Genomic DNA, 19,418 nt, shown 5'->3' with positions numbered 1-19,418 from the left:
TTAATTTCCATCTTCTAAATGCACTTTCTATTCAGCTTGTAAAATCTTGATTTTCTTTTGCCCCCTCTACCCTGCGAGATCTGTAAATTTGACTGTGGACTCTTAAGATGACTCCGAAAGAGCCCTTTGATTGAGTGTGAGTTGTGCCCCTCGCCTTCAGTGATGCATATCATGACAACATACCAAACTGCTTGTGCTGCTGGTCTGGTTGTGACCAAAGTGACTTTAGAGGTTAGAGCAGAATAGAGTGTTTCGTCTGGAAGGGAGCTACAGTGGTCCCCTAGTCCAGCTGCCTGACGAGTTCAGGGCTCACCAAGTTACAGTCTGTCACTAAGGACATTGCCCAGTTGCCTCTGACAGGCTTGAGGCATTGACCACCTCTCCAGGAACCCTGATCCAGTGTTTGAGCACCCTCTTGGCAAAGAAGTGCTTCCTAGTCTCCCATCTGAACCTCCCATGGCAAAGCACTGAATCATTCCCATTCATCCCATCACTGGATCCCAGGCCGAAGAGCTCAGCACCTCCCTCTCCACTTCCCTCCTTAGGAAGCTGTAGAAAGCTTCCTCAACCTCCTTTTTCTCCAAACTAGGTAAGTTTGGAGAAGAGTCCTCAGCTGCTCCTCATAGGAAAACATTCCTTCCAGCCCTTTCACCACCTTTGTCCTCCTCTGAACACGTTCAGACACCTTCACATCTTCTTAAATTAGGACACTCCACTTGGAGGTTGAGGGAGTGTGGCTTTTAGCTGGTTTTTTTGGAAGCAGACATGTTGCTGGTAGGAGGCTCCGTTGTGTTGGCGGTAGGTAGGAAATGCTTGACACTGCACTTATAGACAAATGTATTTGTGTTATGTTCATGTAGCTGATGCAAAGATCTAGCTTCTCTGACTTGCTAGGACACTCCCCCATGATACTTCCTTGCATTTATAGTCATCTATATAAATAGGGATGTTGATTTTTGTAGCTAAATTTTAGGTTTTAGTCACTCTTACTGGAAGCATGGAAATGTTTGCACAATGAAGCTGGACAGGACTCTGAGATTAGCTCAGCTGATGCTAGAGCATGGTGCTAATATCACTAAGGTGATGGATTTGATCACTGTATGGACCATTCACCTGGGAGTTGGACTCTGATCCTTGTGGGTCCCTTCCAATTCAGAATATTCTGTGATTGTTAGTAGGTTCTGCAACTGAGTTGAATTTTTTCTGCTCTTGTTGGCCTTCTTCATTGCTTACTAGTGTTTCCAGGAGCCCTGGGCAGGGAAATCCCTCCTCTCTGGGATGTGTGTTCATATGTGCATATGCAGGTCTGCTCTTTGTTACAGGCACTGTAGCAAAAGTTCTGCTTAAGTCTCACAAATACCTCTCGTAGGCACTTGGTTGGTGGTTCTCTCAGATCTTTGGGGAGGGGAGCATTTGCCTCCCAGTTGCTCCATGAGAGAGTCTTATGAACTCAGTGCTTAGTCCTGGCATATTTCTGGTTTGATTTTGATACTTGTTATGATTTCAGAGCAGACAAATGCCTGGTGTTGGGCTGGGGTGGCATTCTGCTAGTTTTTGGAACGTGACCTGAGGGAAACGCTAAAGCTGAGACGTGTGCCTTGGGACCTTGTGAAGGGTGTGGGTGAGGAGAATGGTTGACTGCCAGAAGACAGTTTTGAGAGTAATATTGCTTCCAGTACAGGCTGGAGGAGAGACTTGCTTTTAATTTGTTTGTGGAGCAAGTGATCCTTGAGCTGTGGTGCAGATGTGGGTGCTACACTTTTGGCATCATGTGAAGCAGGGTGGGAGGACAGGACACAGGTATTTGCACTTGGGTTAAATAGGTTGTAAGAGCAAATAAAGATCTCAAGTTTTCCAGAAGCTTTTCAATGGAACCTGTTTCTCAAAAAAAATATTGGGTCATGGATTTTTGTAAAGGAGATATGGGTCTGCCAAGGGTTTTCTGTAGTTCTCTACTGGTTGCCAGAAACATTTGTCTTCCAGAGGGAGTAATTTTATTGAGCAATCAGTAAAATGTTTTTCTGACCTATTTCTCTAGGCTGTTGACAACCATAATTGCTGCTGCTGTTTCTATATGAACATTATACAATAAACCACTGTTTTTAAATTATTCATGTTGATTTTGACAACCTCTTACTCTTGCAACAGTGTTCATCTCTAGGGAGAAGTGAGGAGATGGAAAATTTTCCTTGGTTTTGACAAACAGTCATCTTAAGTTGTGGGGAGACAATAAAATGATATTTCCTCCTTTTCTAAGTTGGGCTCTTTATTTTTTTAAATTTTTTTTTCCTTGATTGCATTTATAAGAAATACATTTTTTTCCCATTGTATATCTACATGAGCAGGTTTTAAAATATAGTCTTTAAAACATTCGTGTTCTGTGTAGATTCCTAATAAAGCTAGGAGGAGAAGTAGTATTTTATGGCTCAAACAGGAAGTCTACAGCAGAGTTTAACAGAATACAGTCTGCCAAAGTTGGTGGTTAACCAGTGGGCAAGAAGCCATGGATTTGTGTCTGGTGACACAAGCCTATATTTTCAAGGCATTTGCCTGGTTTGAACCACAGACTTCTGGAATTGAGCAGTGACCTTCATTTGTAGGGAGCAGCAGAGTGGAGTCCAGTGGAATAAACTTAATCTTTCCACTGGAGAAAAGATCTGTATCACGTTTTGCTCACTGAATGTGTAAGGCAAGCAGAGAGTACTTTTGCACTCATTTAATTTTTACTGTGTTCTTTCTAGAAAAAAGCAGTTATGAGTGGCCCCACTTCAAAGAATTTTTTTAATTCTGATAAAGTCATAAGGGAAGCAAAGTGCTCTGCACGCAAATTGGTGCTGCTTTAGTTAATGAGAAACCTCAAATTTCAACCCAAATATGGTGTAAAGGTTGGAGGAAGCACAGCCATGGATTGGAAGGGTGATGTGTTACCTGGATATGCTTAATTCTTAACATTATTTGAACCCCCTTTTGACCTTTACTGCCAGCAGATGTGGTTAAACCTTTAAATTGTAGTCTCTGACTTCCTGGTTGAAGATCTGGATTTGGTGTTAGCATTAAAAATGGAAAGCAGAGAGGGATTATTTTAATAATCTAAAACAAGGAGAACATTTGTTTTCTTGAGCAAGTTGTAGACATGGAGGTTGTTATTGAATGTCCTCCCCTCAGAAGTAATTGCAGATGAAGCAATTAATACAAATTAAATATACTTTGAAGGCTTATGAAAAGGGCTTCAGGTTAGTGTTTGCAGAATAAAGCAACCTAAATCATAAGAGCTGTTGTAGGGACTTCTGGAGAATGGTTTTTGATGTTTTAGTGTTTAATAACAGCACATGCAAGGTCTGATGCTTTTTTCCATAATATGTTGTAGTCCTTAATTATAAGTTAATAGCAGAGCTATCTGGAGTGAAGCTGAGTTACTTTGGTTCCTTGATGGAAAACCTCTCAAGGGTAAAACCTTGCAGCCTTTGTTTTCTGAATATAACCTGAGTTGTGAAGAAAAGGCAACAATTGCTGGTGAAATAGGGATGATGGAGAGCTATTAGCAAATACACTAATTGCTTTTGTAACTGCACAAAGCAATGTCAGAGAGTGTGGATGGGGAGAGGGCTTTGCTTTGTCTTAAAATGATGGTGTTTGATAGGCCTTTTGATGTTAAGATGGAATGGTAGTGAGCTAAAAAAACTCCACACGGTTTTTTGTTAATGTAATGTATTCCTTATTTTAGTTTTGTTATAAGATAAACTTTCAGTCCTCTCTACTCTACCAGAATCCTTTCTGAATGTCTCAGAAATGGTATAAATAGCATCCATCATGTCCTGTGGACATGGAGTGCAGTGATGCACTGAAGACCCTTTGAATCTCTCCTCAAGTAGATGTGCTAAATTGTCAGACCTGGAAGACAGGAAGGCAGAGAAGTCTCTGTACTACATCTTAACATAGGAAGGAAACAGATTTCCTTCATCTTAGTCTTTTAGTGCTGGCATGTTTTGGTTTTTGTGGGTTTTCTTCTGTATTGTGTGTAAGTCAACATTCTGACTTCAAATGAATATAACGACTTTTTTCCCTCTCAAAACAAAAACACCCATTTTCAAAGATAGACTCCAGTACTTAGAGTGTCATTTAGGTAGCTTTGCCAGGATTGACCTTGTTTTGTCCTAATTTAACCAATCTGAAGGGAAAACGGCTGGATTATGTCCCTCTTTTTCAATATCCAAAGCAGTTATATACCCAGTGGGCTTTGTCTTATGGAGCTGTCTTCTGATTCCAGTCAATTTTCTTTTAGTATCCTCACCTGCTTTTTCTTTGAGAGTATGCAAGACACTGAAAACTTGTCCTTGAAAGGTATTTTAAATTTCTTTCCCACAAAATATTTTAAGCATTTCAGCTTTTAACTGCTCAGAAGAAGGAAATGTCCCAATTGGATGTGAAATGAATCCTGAGGCTGGAAGACAGGCCTCTGAAATGCTGGAATTCTTTAAGGGAAACCCTGATGTCATCATTGAGCTTTAGCACGGTTGTGGAGCCTTGCTTTCAGAACTTGTACCCTGACTACACTTCTGAAAGTTAATAATTTTGTTTTCCATATGAAAAGATGTCAGGCTGGTGCTTGGATGTCTTGTGATGTGTTACAATAATGAATTTACACAGAGCTGTAAGTAGTGTGCAACCAACTAGGGTAATTTTTTTTCAGAATCCTGTAGTTGCCATTTTTCAAATTTAGGTACTTCCCATTCTAGACACTGATCTTTGATCCGGATGTCTTGTGGAAGTGATGAGTAGCGTTCTTACCTGGTCTTTGAAAACTGGATATCCTGGGAAAACCCGAGCGTATCGTTTGGAGTTAACTTGAGATGCTCTGCTAATTGGTCTGTTACTTAATGATTTGCCAGGGGGCAGGAAAAAAACCACATGCTACTTCTTTGAGGTCATATGCAAAGTAGATGAAATAATAAATTATTACAGTCCCATTAATATGCTTGGAGTTTTTACTTTTGGAGAATACTAATAAAGTAAATAGTTGCTGTTAATGGAATTTGTGTCGCATGAGTTATTCTTCAGGAGACTAATCTGCCTGAGAGCTTTAGGATTAGTCAAGGAGGGATTTGCCACTATAGGCATTATTGTAACAAACTGTACTACGGCTCTATGTTGTTCAGCATTGGTATATAGAAGCTGCTTATCTGTGTAGATCGGTGCTCTAGATTATATTTAATTGCATTGTAATGCAGATACTTTTTCTTGTCAGGGAATGAACGTAAATTAATTAAAGCATTGGCTATGAAGAAAACTTGAGTGGTATATAAAATATGTAACCAGCTCATGTATTTTAGCTGGATATACCTTTATGTAACCAGGGATTCATTAATTTGTTCATTCAGCGTGTTTAAAATACTATGACAATATGCATGGGACAAATCGCTTATCACGACATCTGGTTTTGCTAACATTTCAGTCTACTGCCTTTTTTTGAGTTCTTCATGTTTGTAAGTGTGTTTTAAAAGAAGTGCTGCATTTCCCCACCCCTCCCCCCAAATACTGTTGTTCAATCCCCTTTGTGATCAAACTGCTGTTGGTTGTCTCTTAAAATCAGTAATTATTCATTAGGTTTTAAATTATGAGGAACATGTGCAGAATAGAGACCTCTCTTGAAATTAGTTGTTATCTCACCTAAATTTTATCTTTTATTTTTGGGTTTTATTTTGTTTTACTTGACAGTGCTGCGTTTACAGTTGGACTCAATAATCTTAAAAGTCTTATTCAACCTAAATGATTCTTTGATTCTATGGTCTGAATGCTTTAGTTGGTCTACAGTGTCTGTTAATTGCTCCTGTATTTCTTTATTATTAGAAACATTTACGTATCCTAATTGATAAGATGAAGTGCTGTGCTGAGCAGGTCATTAGTGTGGCCCTGTCAACTCAAAATATAGAAGGCTAAATGTGATTGTGACTTGCTATAGTAATTTCATTAAGCTGGGAGATGTCATGGCTTTTCTGAAGGGAATGAGATTTTAAGTAGACAGTCACAGGTTGCTGTGTTTGCTAAATTGATAGCACTTCTCTCCCCCCCACCCTGCCAACTCTATCTGCCTTTTTAGCCAGGTTAAAAGAATATCAAACAGCTCCCTGCTATAAAAACACAAGACAAGTTCTCAGTAAATTTACAACTTATGATTTGGAGCGAAAAAAATTTTAGAATCTGCCGCAGTGTGACTGCTGTGTGCTTTATTAACTTAATAGAGATCTCAGTTGGGGGAGCCGACTGGGAATAGAGTTCACATTCACACATCACCTGTGGAATGACTCATTTCTGGTTTTATTGAAATTTTGATAGAGTTGTGTTGCATCTATAAAGAAAAATAAAGTCATTAATTTGGAGGGTTTTTTTTTTTTTACAGATTGTTATAGATGTGTCACTTTTGTGTTGCTCTCCAGAGTTTCTGAAGACATTAGAAGGAGTAAGCATGTGATAGTTTTGCTGATCAGGGCAAGCCAGACGAGGCATCATTGCAGTTATTGGAAAATTCACCAGTTACCCAGTGGAAGGACAGTGATGGTTGACTGTTAAATTGTACAGAGCTTACTAGTTTCACAGGAGAAGAGAAATTGTAATAGTAAAGGGACATCTCTGCCAGTCGAGGTGTTCCTGCTTTTTTGGTTTTTAAAGCCAAATTGTGCTAACATTTTACACCCTTAAAGAAGGCAGGAAAATAAATGTTCTTTCCTTTCTCTAAAACACCTCCAGAATTAATGAAATGCTTGTTTTCATCGTGGCATTTTCACTTGCAGTGCTAATCCAGTGGGTAGTTAGATGTTCACTCCTGCAGTGTTTCTTAGTGAGACTTTTTTTTTTAATTTTTACTGTAGGCATATAAAATCCATGAAGTCTTTTTTGCATTTCTTTAAACAAAGATTAGGGGAACTAACACAGGGTGTTTGCATATTTCCTGTAATACTGTCATTCTGTTTCTTCAGTTGATCATGAAATTATAAAATGTTTTTAATTTTCATCTTGAAAAGCCTTCTTGCTGAAGATTAAAAGTTAAAAATAGATATTTAGGCCTAAATGCATCCCCTGCTGTACCTTGAATGCAAAGGACCTGCCTTTGGAGCATGAGGGGCAGTGGAGAGCTGTTGACTTGTCTCTTACCTGTTTGCTCAACGCGTAGATGAACTACAGAGAGGCTTAAAAAAAAGATACACTGTGGAGTTTTTATGAAACTCCTGGGAAAAACTTGTTACTGTTTTAGTTTAGTTGTTAGTGGACTCTTTCCCCTCTCAGTACACCAGGTATGTTTGAAAAATCAAACTTCTGTAGTTGTGCTCCAGCTGTGTTCATTATTCTGTGTTTATCCCAAGTGGGTAAGAAGACAATTTTGGACCACAAAATAGCTTGATTAGAGCTTTAAAATCTGTTACAACTATTACAATATGGATTTCTATGAAGACCCCGCATTATATTTCTCAAATCTGCATGAGTCAAAAATTTCAGCCTTTCCTGCCATGGGTGGTTGAATATAGAGTTTGTTTCAGTCTTGCTCGAGCTATTCCTGCTTTGGATGGACTGAAATAACAGATGTGAGGTTAAAACTTTTTTTTTTCCTTCTCCTTCCAGGTGCCTGCTGATGGAAATGCCGGGTTGCTGGCAGAGCCTCAGATTGCCATGTTCTGTGGCAAACTCAACATGCACATGAATGTGCAGAACGGCAAGTGGGAGTCGGACCCCTCTGGCACCAAGACCTGCATTGGGACGAAAGAAGGGATTCTCCAGTACTGCCAGGAAGTAAGTGCCATCCTTGGGAAACACTACAGAGCTTTTTCTTCTGAAAACCTAAGTGTAGGCATGTGCTGGAGAGCTCAGTCTGTAGGGAGCGTCCCTTTCTTTTTTTTTACCTCTTCTGCTCCATTGCCTTTTTGTCTTTTCTAAAGAGGTCCTCTCCAGTGCCTGTTAAAACAACTTCAAAAATTGGTTGCTGTGAGAGTCCCTGGGACCGTTGTTGGACAATTTTGTCTCTCTTTCTTCTGCCCTTGGGGGATAATTTTTGTACAGTCTGTGCACAGTGGGCTTCTTTCTTGTATTTTGAATAAAGCTGAGGTGACAGTTTATTATTGAAAATGCCCTTGTTCTTTCTGGGCTTATCTTGAAAGAGTCAGCTGTAACATGTCTTCTGTCATCCTACCATGATACTGAAATGCGCTGGGGCAGTCCAGAGTTATTGGCCTCTGCTGCCCACTGAACCATTCAGAGATTCTTAATAGAAAAAGCTTGCCCTACAGATGAAGTCACAATGGCTGATTTCATATTTGAGAGCAGAAACTTATTACCCACTTGCTTATGTTCTAAGAACAGCTTGTTGATCTAATTTTGTTTTGTTCTCCGTGCTGTGATAGCGTGATAACCTCGTACCAGTGTGTGACAATTTGAAAAGAAAATGCTTATTTCATGCCATGAAACTAAAGGGCACGGTTTGAGTTGCCTTAGTCCTCACATCTTCCTGTACCATCTCTGTCTTTTGTTGTTTTTAAAGCAAGGGCTGCTGCATATTGCCATAGCAGTAGCTGTCTTGCTCCTTAAATGTCAAACCAGTTCCAGTGAAAATACTTCTTTAAAAACCAAGAGAATTCACTTTTCAGATCTTGACTCTCTTAGTATCTTCAATCCTGTTCTTTGACCCACTGATAGTTCTTTCTGTTTCTTGTTTTACTCAGTTTTTGTTGCATTTGGTCTATATTATATACTGTCTTTATGGTTTATACTAATTTTAAGGATGATACTGTAATGGCAATTGAAATTTAGTCTTCACCAGTAGCTTTGACTCTTTATTAAGGTGTGTAAAATTCATGTTTTTGTTTACCACTAACTGAATTACCAAACCTAACCTACTGTTACAGTTTCAAAGATTTCTTCTGGTTTTCTATTGTCTCTTATGATTTATCTAAATCAAGTTGATTTATTCATAATGAAGTTATTGAGGGTGAGGAAAAGGATAAGAAAGTGGAAGTAGAACATCAGTGAATAAAAGTCCATGAAATAGTAGGTCTGTCTAAAGCTACAGAAATAAATACGTGAATTTACAGAAGTAAGAGTAGAAGTTAGGGGGTTTTAAGGCAATGAATAGCTCAGTAGGTTGGGGATTCAGCCAAAATTGAAGGATTCAATTGCAATAATTGCAGAAATTGAAGGATTCCAGAACAAGATCTTGGAGCTGTAACTCTCAGATGAATGTTGGGTGATTTTGAAATTTTCAGTAGGATTTAAAAAAAAAAGCTTTCTCACAAGTAAAGTGAAGGGGAAAGTAAAAGCCATCAGAACGTAGTAGCCATAGATTGTTAAATTACAAAGGGAATGATAAGGAAAATTTTGACCCCATAGGGAAAAAGCTCTTTGCCAAGGAGGGTGGCCATGCAATGGCATACAAAATTAGCATATTTTTATTGTGAAATTTCACTCACTGCCAGGCAAAACTGATACTTCATGTATTCTCTGGCCTTGTTTTCTTCCTTGAAGGTATTTAAAAAAAACCAAAACCTGTCACCTCCCCTTTCATGAGAACTTACAAATAGGTGCATTCTTCCACCTCCTTGTTAGCTGTTTTAGAAGAGATTTTCTTGCCAGTGCAAGGCCAGATGCTCAAGTGGCGGTCAGAGCACAGGGCTGGAAGGTGCATGGAGTTCAGAGGACTTGTATTTCTCTTGCGGAGAAGATTTACTGCGAGCCTTTTATGTTTCTCTTGAGATTGTCATCGCTGCCTCTTCCCTGTCCACTGTCAGTGTAGGTGGATGGTGGAGTCTTGATGCAGGAAGTAGCAGTAGAGGAGCATTGCAGGGCAGAAAGGGAGGAACGGGGGATAACAGAACCACCTACGTGTTTTAAAGATTTATATCGCATGTTGTTGCTTCGCTTCTTTTGAGTGGGAGCTCAGTGCAGCACAGGAACTTCTCTGAATTTATATTTGGACAGCACATCACACAGTTTAAAGATGAAAAAGCTCAGACTGTAGATTGCTTATTTGAAAGGAAATGGAAGATACTCGAATGCTGCCTTTCAGTTTCCCTGACTTGAGTTAAACTCTAATCCTGAACTGGCAGGAAGTGGTTCTGGAAGCACAGTACATCCATCCCCTCTGCCTTCAAATTGTCACATTCCTCTCATATTCAATGTAAGCTGGTAGCTTTTCTTGTTTTTTAAATACCACAAAATCAAGGTTTCTTGGGTGGAATTTGATGCTGCTTAGAGAACTGCAGCTTACTAGTGGTTTATTTTAATGTCAGGCTAGCTAGCATGCCACTGGATTAATTGTACCTGTTACTGTGAAGTAAAACCACATGGGCCTGAGCTGCAAACAGCCATCAAATGCAAGTGCTGTGGGTGCCAGAACAACGTGGTGTTGGTGTAAACTGAGTATTTTTACACCTGTGTATGTGCTGGAGTCCATAAGGTGCTGTGAGTGTTGTAGCTGACACTTCATGTCAAGCCATCAGTCAGTTGAGTGCTGCTGCTGACATTGCAGTGCCAGCTGTTCTGGAGGGATGCAGGGGACACCCTGCCACACACAATTACTGGATAACTAGCCCCTGGGGAGAGCTGCTTCCAGCAGCCCCTGATGGGTGATTAGTTGATGTCCCAGAGCGGATGGGGACCGCTGCTCCTGGACTTTGCCTTGTGTTGTTTTCAGGAAGGAGCTGAGTGCGCTTCTCCACATATGGTGAAGGCCTGGGGCAGCATGTTACTGTCGAAGGAAGGTGCTTTTTGGAGGCCAGTCAGCTCTTATCTTCCTAAAATGCATTTATAAAACTGACCTGGCACCTGCCTTTAGGTTAACTGTGTTTTCAGAGTTACATGAATATGCAGAATAGGAAGTTAATTTAGGTGTGCTCCATTCCCTGTTTAAAGGGAATGACTGGTCCAGATGGAAGATACTTGTGTATGTTTTATTATATTAGCAATTTTGAGCAGCTATGATATGCGGAGTTTTATGTCTAGTAATTAGAATACATTATATGAGTTCCTTGAAGGACTGAAATTATTTTGCCATCTGTGCTGAACTCACTGTCCAAAATGGATTGTAAAAACAACACTCACAGCTGGCAAAAAGTTAATTTTGCCTAATGTACGTTTTTTTTCCCCTCTTAGTTTAATTTGGAGGTGCTCATTTCCATTTTAAGTATGCATGTAACTGTTGGCTTTTCTTTTCTCCCAAGACCAAACCAGAACTATAGTAAAACTAGTCTGGGTGTGGATATTGTGAGGATGGAGTAAACCTGGAAGCCTGGAGATCTATTGCACTTTGTAATCAGCCCCTGGCTCACTGTGCAAACATCAGCTTAGATGCTTAGAATAACTTTCAGATGCAAAGTGTATGTTGGCTTTGGCAGGTGTTACACCTGGCATCTCTGAAACCACACCATGACTGCTTGATTTCTTTTGTAAAGTCATGACCACTCTCTTTTTAAAGACCACTGAGATATGTGTCTTGTGCTCAGTGTGTGTTTCTTACAAAAGTCTTCCACAGAAGTAACATTATAAATACATGTTCTTAACTATATCTGTGTGTTACATGGAGAAAAAATAGGGTAAATTCAGGTAACAGATAATTCATTATAACTACTGACAGAACATTTCTAACCTCTAATCATAATACTTCCAAAAATTACCATCTTGTCATTTTCTTGAACCTCCTGTGTTTATGCCATGTATTTAGATAAGTTGCTGGTGAAACCCAAAACTCCATCTCAGCCAGTACAAGCTGAGATGTGACCGTATTAAAGCTTTGGCATTGATTCACCTCACAACCCCCAGTTGCAAGCAGTGCTCATGTTCCCTCTTTGATAGATGGGACAAAAGGGCCACCGAAGGACTCCCATCTCTTTTTATTTACTTGCTCTGCTCCCTCCTGCCATGATCTCTGATAATCTTTTTGTGCCTCTTGCCCTGGGACCCACTACAGGCAGGACTGATGGCAGCAGTTCCCTCCCTCTCTAGTCTTTGTCTGTGTTGAGAGCTTCTGAAGATTGGTTAGAGGGTTAGTTTGGCTGCTAGGGATGATGAGAATTTTAAAAAGAGAAAAAAAGTTCGACCTTTTTTTTTCCCCTGAGAATTTGGGAGACAATGACAATGGTCTTGCTGCTGTGATAATGGTTTCTCTCCATGTTACCTTGTCATTTTCCTCCTAATAGGAATTGTTTTTATCCAGGCTGCATAATGTGCTGTTTCTAGTTTCTCAAAGCAAATAACCATAGTATTGAAGGTGAAAATGAATTTTAAACCTGAACTACTCTACATTCACCAGCCTAAAAAGCCATACGTTTTGCTCTGAGGAAAACAGTCCGTTTAATGAAACATCATGGAAAACATACACATTTTTGGCAGTACAGACTGTTCTTAAGAACAAATGACATTTTCAACAGAAATGGATATTGATATGTTCTGAGATGTGTACAGTCATGCTGAGAAGTTTGGGTGAACAGTATCTTAGCACTCTGCACTGATTATTGAGGACTTTGGTTTTACTTAGCTTTTGGTCCACAGCAAAAGTTGAGTTAGTTTATCTGCCACTGCTTAGATCTCATCAGTCTATTTCTGATCATGTATTTATTCTGCAGTTAAACCTTAGTATTTAGAAGCTCACCTCTTTGAGAAAGAAGGCTGAGATTTTCAGCCTGAACTGTAGTCTACCCTTTAAATTTATTTCAAATCAAGTGACTAATAAAATTTCGACCATATGTTGCAAGATGATGCCTGCCTCTTTTTGTTGATAATAAAAAGGTCCCCTCTCATTTTTTCCCTGTAAAAAATTTTTTGGAATGTCTCAGAAAGAAATGAAAAACATCAGAATCTCAATATGTTGTTGCTTTCATGATCAATTTTCCAACTCTTTTTGAAATAACATTCTTTTTTTATGGAAGAAGAGTGCTTCTGCTTTGAGGCTGATGGAGGAAAAAGGATGACAATGAACAAGGATTGTCTACATAAATACATATTTAGGTGGATATGTATGCCAGTGTTTAATGAAGCTGCAAGGCTGCATTTTCCCCTAGATTAATTTTGAATTTCACAGATGTAATGGACAAGATGAATGGCTACTCTTAATCGACGGGTTCCACCAGCATGGCATTTGTGCCAGGAGTACAATAGTTTATTCAGTCCTCTGAAAAATATAAGAATGCAATGGCTGTATGCAGAGCAGTCCTGTTGCCTTTTCTGGTTCGTAGTTGAACTAACAGACAACCATGTAGCACGTGACTGGGGAAATGTTTTACATTATCATCAGCATTTTGTGCTCTGTGCTTGTGGTTTGCTCCCTGAGGTTGCAGAAGGACCGGGCGCGCCTGCCCTTGGTTCTCAGCATTCCCCAGTGAAGGGAGCACAGCTCAACTTGGCCTTACTGAAGCCCTTCTGAGAGTGCTGTGTAGTGTTGGATGTGGTCTGTGGAGGTGTTACCTTCCCTGCACAGGTATCCTGGTGGGGACAACACAGTTGTCTCTACTCTCTCTACTGCTTTGCTTCACCATTCTGTTTTCTGTCTCACATAGACAGTTACTGTGTATTGTCTGCTATTTTCTTTACAGAAAAATCTCCTGTCTTGCACTGTATGACTCTGAGATGGACTGGTAGCAGCTGTTCCTTTCAATGAATAATATTATAAGCTTAAGACATACTAGGCATTAAGTGTGACAGTTTCCTTAAGTAAAGAAAAATCTGTTTTAAATATAGAGCTGTTATGTTTCAGCCTCTTTGAGGAGGAAAGAGAGACTATTTAGGAGGGCACGTAGTGGCAGGACAAGGGGAAATGGCTTTAAACTGACAGAAAGTAGGTTTAAATTAGCTATTAGGAAGGAATTCTTTGCTATGAGAGTAGTGAGGCACTGGAACAGGTTGTCCAGAGAAGTTGTGGCTGCCCCATCCCTGGAAGTGTTAAAAGCCAGATTTGCTGGAGCTCTGAGCAACCTGGTCTCGTGAAAGGTGTCCCAGCCAATGGCAGGGGTGTTGGAACAAGATGATCTTTAAGGTCCCTTCCAACCCAGGCCATTCTGTGATTACGTGCATCTACCTTTTCAGACCGTGGTTGCACGGACACTTCTCTCTGACACAGAATTATCCCACTTTTGTTAAAGATCATTCTGGATCCTCTTGAACTCCTTGCACTTTCTACTATGATGCAGTTTTTATTCTTAGGGGGAGTTTTCAGAGATGGGCCAGTTCCTTGATGCAGTTTCTGTGCTACCGCTGGCTCTTGGAGAGATGTTAGCAGTAAATGGACAAGAGGTGTAATAATGAAGGAATTATGCCCTGGCAATGTCAGACATGAGACTTGTGTCCAATTCAAAGCCAAAACCATGGTCCCAGGATCTGCAGGTGTACCTCTGCAGGTGGATGGATGCATGCAAGTGTGATGCCTTGGTGGGAATGGGAATGATGCTCCTGGAAGGCTGCCTGCAGGATTTGAGTGTTGAGTAGTTTTGAGCGTTTGTTTCATCCCTTTCTGATCTTGCTCAAGTCTCTGTGCATGATTGTTTATATGTGAATAGGTAGTATGCTTTGTGTAGCATTTTATATTTTTTGGATCATCCCCATCCCTTATGGATGACTTTATAACTTTCGTGTGCTGTATCTTGCTATTACCTTATTATATTCTATCTTGCTGTTTCTTGTGGTGTTCGTGTTCCTGTCTTCTGTTTATTTGTTTGTTTGTTTTGGTTTGGGTTTTTGTTTGTTTGTGGTTTTGTTTGTTTTTGTGGTTTTCCTCTTTTTTTTGGTGGAGACAGGTTTGGTTTTTTTTTTTTTTTTTTTTTTTTTTTTTTTTTTTTTTTTTTTTTTTTTTTTTTTTTTTTTTTTTTTTTTTTTTTTTTTTTTTTCCCCATTTCAGCCTTGTCCTTCTATTTTGGAAAATTCTGAAATTAAAATACTGGCTGCAGCTGTGATTATTTCCCTGTAACAGTGCATACAAAGCTTGTAGTCACAGGCAGTGATTGATTGCGTGGAACAGGCTCATGTTTAGAGGTCCCTTGGCAAGGAAAAGGGTGTTATGCAGAGTTTCAGTTGTCAGTTCTCCAGGCAAAAGTAGAAACAGGGAATACAGTTTCTCTTGTTATGTAGCTTTGAAGCTGTCAGGAAGGTGATGCTTCCTTGAATTCCTGGCAGGGCAATGCCCCAAGGTTGGATGGGGGAAATATTTCTTGATTTCTGGGACATTTAATTTTTTCCAAAGCAGTTACCACTGCTTTCTAATTTCTAATTCATACAGCAGCATTATCATCCAGTTAGCTTTTATCCAATTAAAGTTATTATGTAGCACTATATTGAGTGCCTGCTTTAATCTTCCAAATACTGTATCCCTCTGGCTAATAAAAAAATCCCACTGATAATCTTTTTTTATAGATGTGTGCTCCTTACAGAAAATTGTTCTAGATGGCTGTGGATTAATTATAATTGTGGAGAGGTTCCTGAATATCTGTCTAATTATTGATAGTTTTATCCACCTTTTTCTTTCATATATATATAGAGAGAGAGAACATCTTTTTAATAGCTTAAGCAGAATTTTAGGTGTTAATGTATTTTTTTTTTACTTGAGTAGAGTGAGGTTTTTACTGAAGGGGTGTTATTGTAAATCGCTAACAAAAAAGTTTGAAAGGTGAGGATTTTAGACTTTTAGATTTTATTTTTTTCAGAGCTCTTGAAGCATCTGGCTTAATGTTGAGACTAAAACCAGCACTGGCTTTAAGGTCCCTAAGACTGTTCCAAATTGTTATGAGGCCTTAGGATGAGTCCTTGTTAGGGAAAAGGAGAAAGTGTCCTCCTCTTGAGCGAAGACAGGAGCTTCTACTAGAAGTGTAGTGTTTAGAAGATGCATCAAAATACCTCTTAAAAAATCAGCTTTGTATTTTGTGTGTGCCAGTAGCTGTTGCATTTATTAACAGAGAAAAGGCAAAAATGCCTTGTACATTAATGGCAGTACCATGTTTGATTTTTTTTCTTCTGCCCAGGTATGAATATTGAAACATGAATGCTGTTCATCTGGATATGAGGAAATATTGTCTGATACAACATATTTTGCCAGCATAGTTTCTTTCTATAAATACTGTTGTAGGTCAGAAAAGCATTGATCCCATGGGAACGTAATGATATTCAAGATGTCCAGCTGTGGGAAGAAACGACACAATGCTTCCATGAGAATATAAGCCAATGCAATTTGTTTTATTTGAGTCTTATCCTGAGCCACAGGTTTTCTTGGGGAACAGTGATAATTAGGTGTTTGTAAAACACCTGATTTGTCCATTCATTACTCACTTCCAGTTGGCCCAGGAAGAGAGTTGTGGTCAATAAATGGGTTTCTTGTGAATTCAGCTTCTGAGATTTTTTTTGGAAGCATTATCAAGATCCTTCAGCATTTTTTTGCTCTTCCTTGTTTGAGCCAATTACAGGCTTTATAAAAAAAAAGATTTTGATGAGTGTTGCTTCAAACATCTGTGAAGTGTTGCAGCTAACGTTGCTTGTCCAAGTTCCCACACAGCTTGGCAAGTCTGTACGCTCCATCGAAGAGCAAAAAAAATCAGAAGGAATCATTCAAGAGGCAGGAATTACATTTATACTTCTAAGCAAGGAATCTAAGAGGATTTAATTAGACTGATCTTATTAAAGCTAAACTTGTAATACCATGTAAGTTAATATGTGTATATTTTTTAATATTTTAGGGGAGATTGTCACAGAAACTAATTTTAAGCTATTGCTGAGAGCATATCAGTGGGTATGGTAATAAGCAATTACTTGCTGAAGTCTGGAAGGTGGGTTTTAATGTTTTGGAGCTAGTATGGATCAGAGCCACTCTGAGTAGTGGTGTCATGTGTTCCTATCACGATTTCATTCCTCTAATCCAGGTGTTTCATACAAGAGCACCACTCTGGTTTGGAGTTTGGAGCAACACAGAGGACTGAGGAGTCTCCCTTATTCAGCCAGATTTGAAGTTCCCGAATGTCCCTGTTCTTGCAGACTTCTGCTTAAACATCTTGAGCTGTTGTAGCTTAAGATCTGTAGCAAGATCTGAGATGGTCAGATTATATGAGCTAATTTTAGAGTTTCTCACCAAACCAAAGAGCAGTTTAGCACAAGCATTGAGCTTAACTGGTACGTGCTGCTGCAGAAGGAAAAAATCAGTTCTCTTCCTCCTCATTTCTTTTCTGCCAAATTTTAGCATATGTCTGATCTTGCAGCGAGGAAGTTTAGGGAGCTGAAATGGCACAAAGCCAACCCCCCCAAACAAACAGGAAAAGGGTGAGTTTCCCTCTCTGGCCTGCTCACCAGGGACCAGATGAGCTGGAGTGCTGATGTGGGAAAGGTGTAAGGGGATGGCAGGACTACTTCTTAGGACAGCTGACCAGAGGATGTATCTGCTATGGTCTTTGAACAGCCCGTTAAGAAAAGCTTTCTAGGTATTTCTGAAGGCACTGCATTGTTCTGCCCCTTTTCCCCCCTGTGCTTTCAGAGGAACACATTCTCTTAATCCCTGAACTTCCCCAGAAAGCTTTCTCTGGCGATAGACAAAGACAACATGAGCAATTTAAAGGGCAAAAAAATTTTGATGTTACTAGGTGTAGAAGACAGATGTCAAATCAGGCCTATAATGAAGAACAGGAGCTATGTTAATCAGAGATGCAAATATGGCTCCATGATCTAATTTTGGACAGCAGTAGAAACATAAGTGGAGAAAAAGTACATTTGAAATACCAGAACCTGTGCAGAAAATGAGAGAAAAGGTAGGTGAAAATAGAGAAATGTGAATAATGCTGGTGTTTTTGGGCAGCGTGGTGACAGCAGGAAGGGCAGAAGAGAATTGACAAATGAATGAAAGACTGAGAAATTTGATGTAATGCAGTATCCTTGCAGTGGTTATCTGACATGAAATGTAGTTTTCCTGCCATAAGGATTTTGCTAAACTTCTCTTCCACATTCCTGTCATAGGGATTTTGAGAAAAATGATGTGGACCCAACATCTCAAATGCAGAGTCCCAACTGCTTCTGGTTTTGCTGTTCCTTGTGTTCCTGCCAGGGTTTTACAGCTGGAGGTACAGGAGTGGCTGCGCTCAGGTGCACCAGCCTCACATGCTGGTCTTTAAGGATTCTTTTTCGTTGTTGTTTGGCAAACTAAAATCTTGTCTGTTTCATAATGCACAAGTGGATTTGATGTTTGTGAATTGATTTATCACATTGTGAAGCCATGTCATAGAATTTTTGTTTTATGGGGTGTTAGAGGGTCAGCCTGGTGGTTGTCACAGGGCTGCAGCAACGGAGCTTGCACTGCTTTAGGGGCTAGATAAAGGGTCATTTGAAATCTGCAAATCCTTATGTTGATTTTACTGCCTAGATTAGTCATTGGGGAAGGAACTTCAGTCTAGTTTAATGTTTCACTTTCTTGAGTACTAAAGAAATTAAAGCTTATCTCTGAAACAGTTACCCTGCTAAACAGCAGAGACTGCTAAGCCACACAGCACAGTAATAAAGTAGATTGCATTGTAACATAATCCTGAAGATAAGACCGTTTAAAGCTTTGATCGGCTTTTTTTAGTTGCTGAAAGTTTCAACAGAAGCGTAGGTGCAGTTCTGAGAGCCGAGAAGCAATCTCTCTCCCAGGATGAGCCAAGGCAGTATGGACTGTTACGGATTTCGTGTTTGTTTTTCAGCAGTTTGAAAATCCTCTCAATCAAGAAGTCCTTGATTGAAATGGTCAGATTTGATTCATTTATGTTTACTTCAATATAATTCTGTGACCTTGGTTCCTGTAGGAGAAAGGGGGTGCCAAAGATCGTTGTTTGCCAGTCTTACTGTGAAGCAAAGAAAAAAGAAGAGACATACAATAAATTATTGTATTTAATTAAGTGGATTTTGAGGAACTGGCAATTTTGATGATTCTGTGATTCTGTAAGTGGGCTGGGATATCTGCTGGCAAGATACAGGGTGCAGAGGGACATGCATGTTCCAGCTGCACAGTGCTTTGGATTGGAAAGCAGGTGCAGAGTTACAGTCCTTACTCTGTCCTTTAAAATTCAGGATTGACACATCTCAGAGCATTCATAGTTGACTTGAACTTAAGTTTATTCTGATGTCCCCTTTGCTCGTGCCTTTGAGCACTTGGAAATGCGCACCCTGTTTGTGCTTGAGAATAATATCTCGGTATATTGGTGTGGAAGTTTCACTGGATATGATTGGACTTGGTTACACCACAACAATGTTGTTCTCAAGGCATTGACATCACTGTTGTCTGTTGAGTCACTGGGAGCAGTTTGAAGTGGTTTCTCTATTTGGCAACCATCCTAATCTTCTTGAGATGGTTATTTTGTAGAGGGGGGGGGGGAAGCTTTTCATTTTTCAGACATTCTTGGAGTTGGTGGATTCAGTCTTTCTGTTACAGAAGTTGGTGTCAGGGT

General features: G+C 39.7%; 1 protein-coding gene across 2 annotated transcripts in view; it reads left to right on the top strand.

The window, feature by feature from the left end:
* APP (amyloid beta precursor protein) overlaps nt 1-19,418 on the top strand; it is a 201,531-nt gene that overhangs the window by 32,907 nt on the left and 149,206 nt on the right. For both annotated transcript variants that reach the window (XM_027902117.1, XM_027902116.1), the window contains exon 2: nt 7,615-7,782. In XM_027902117.1, coding sequence (XP_027757918.1) covers nt 7,615-7,782 — 168 coding nt within the window. The remainder of the gene's footprint in view (nt 1-7,614; nt 7,783-19,418) is intronic.

The sequence above is a fragment of the Empidonax traillii genome, unplaced genomic scaffold (genome assembly GCF_003031625.1).
Source record: "Empidonax traillii isolate 1590-97213 ecotype Southwest subspecies unplaced genomic scaffold, ASM303162v1 scaffold843:size495593, whole genome shotgun sequence".
Taxonomy (NCBI): domain Eukaryota; kingdom Metazoa; phylum Chordata; class Aves; order Passeriformes; family Tyrannidae; genus Empidonax; species Empidonax traillii.
Note: the sequence above shows the minus strand (reverse complement) of the source record. Positions and strands in the feature narration are given on the sequence as shown.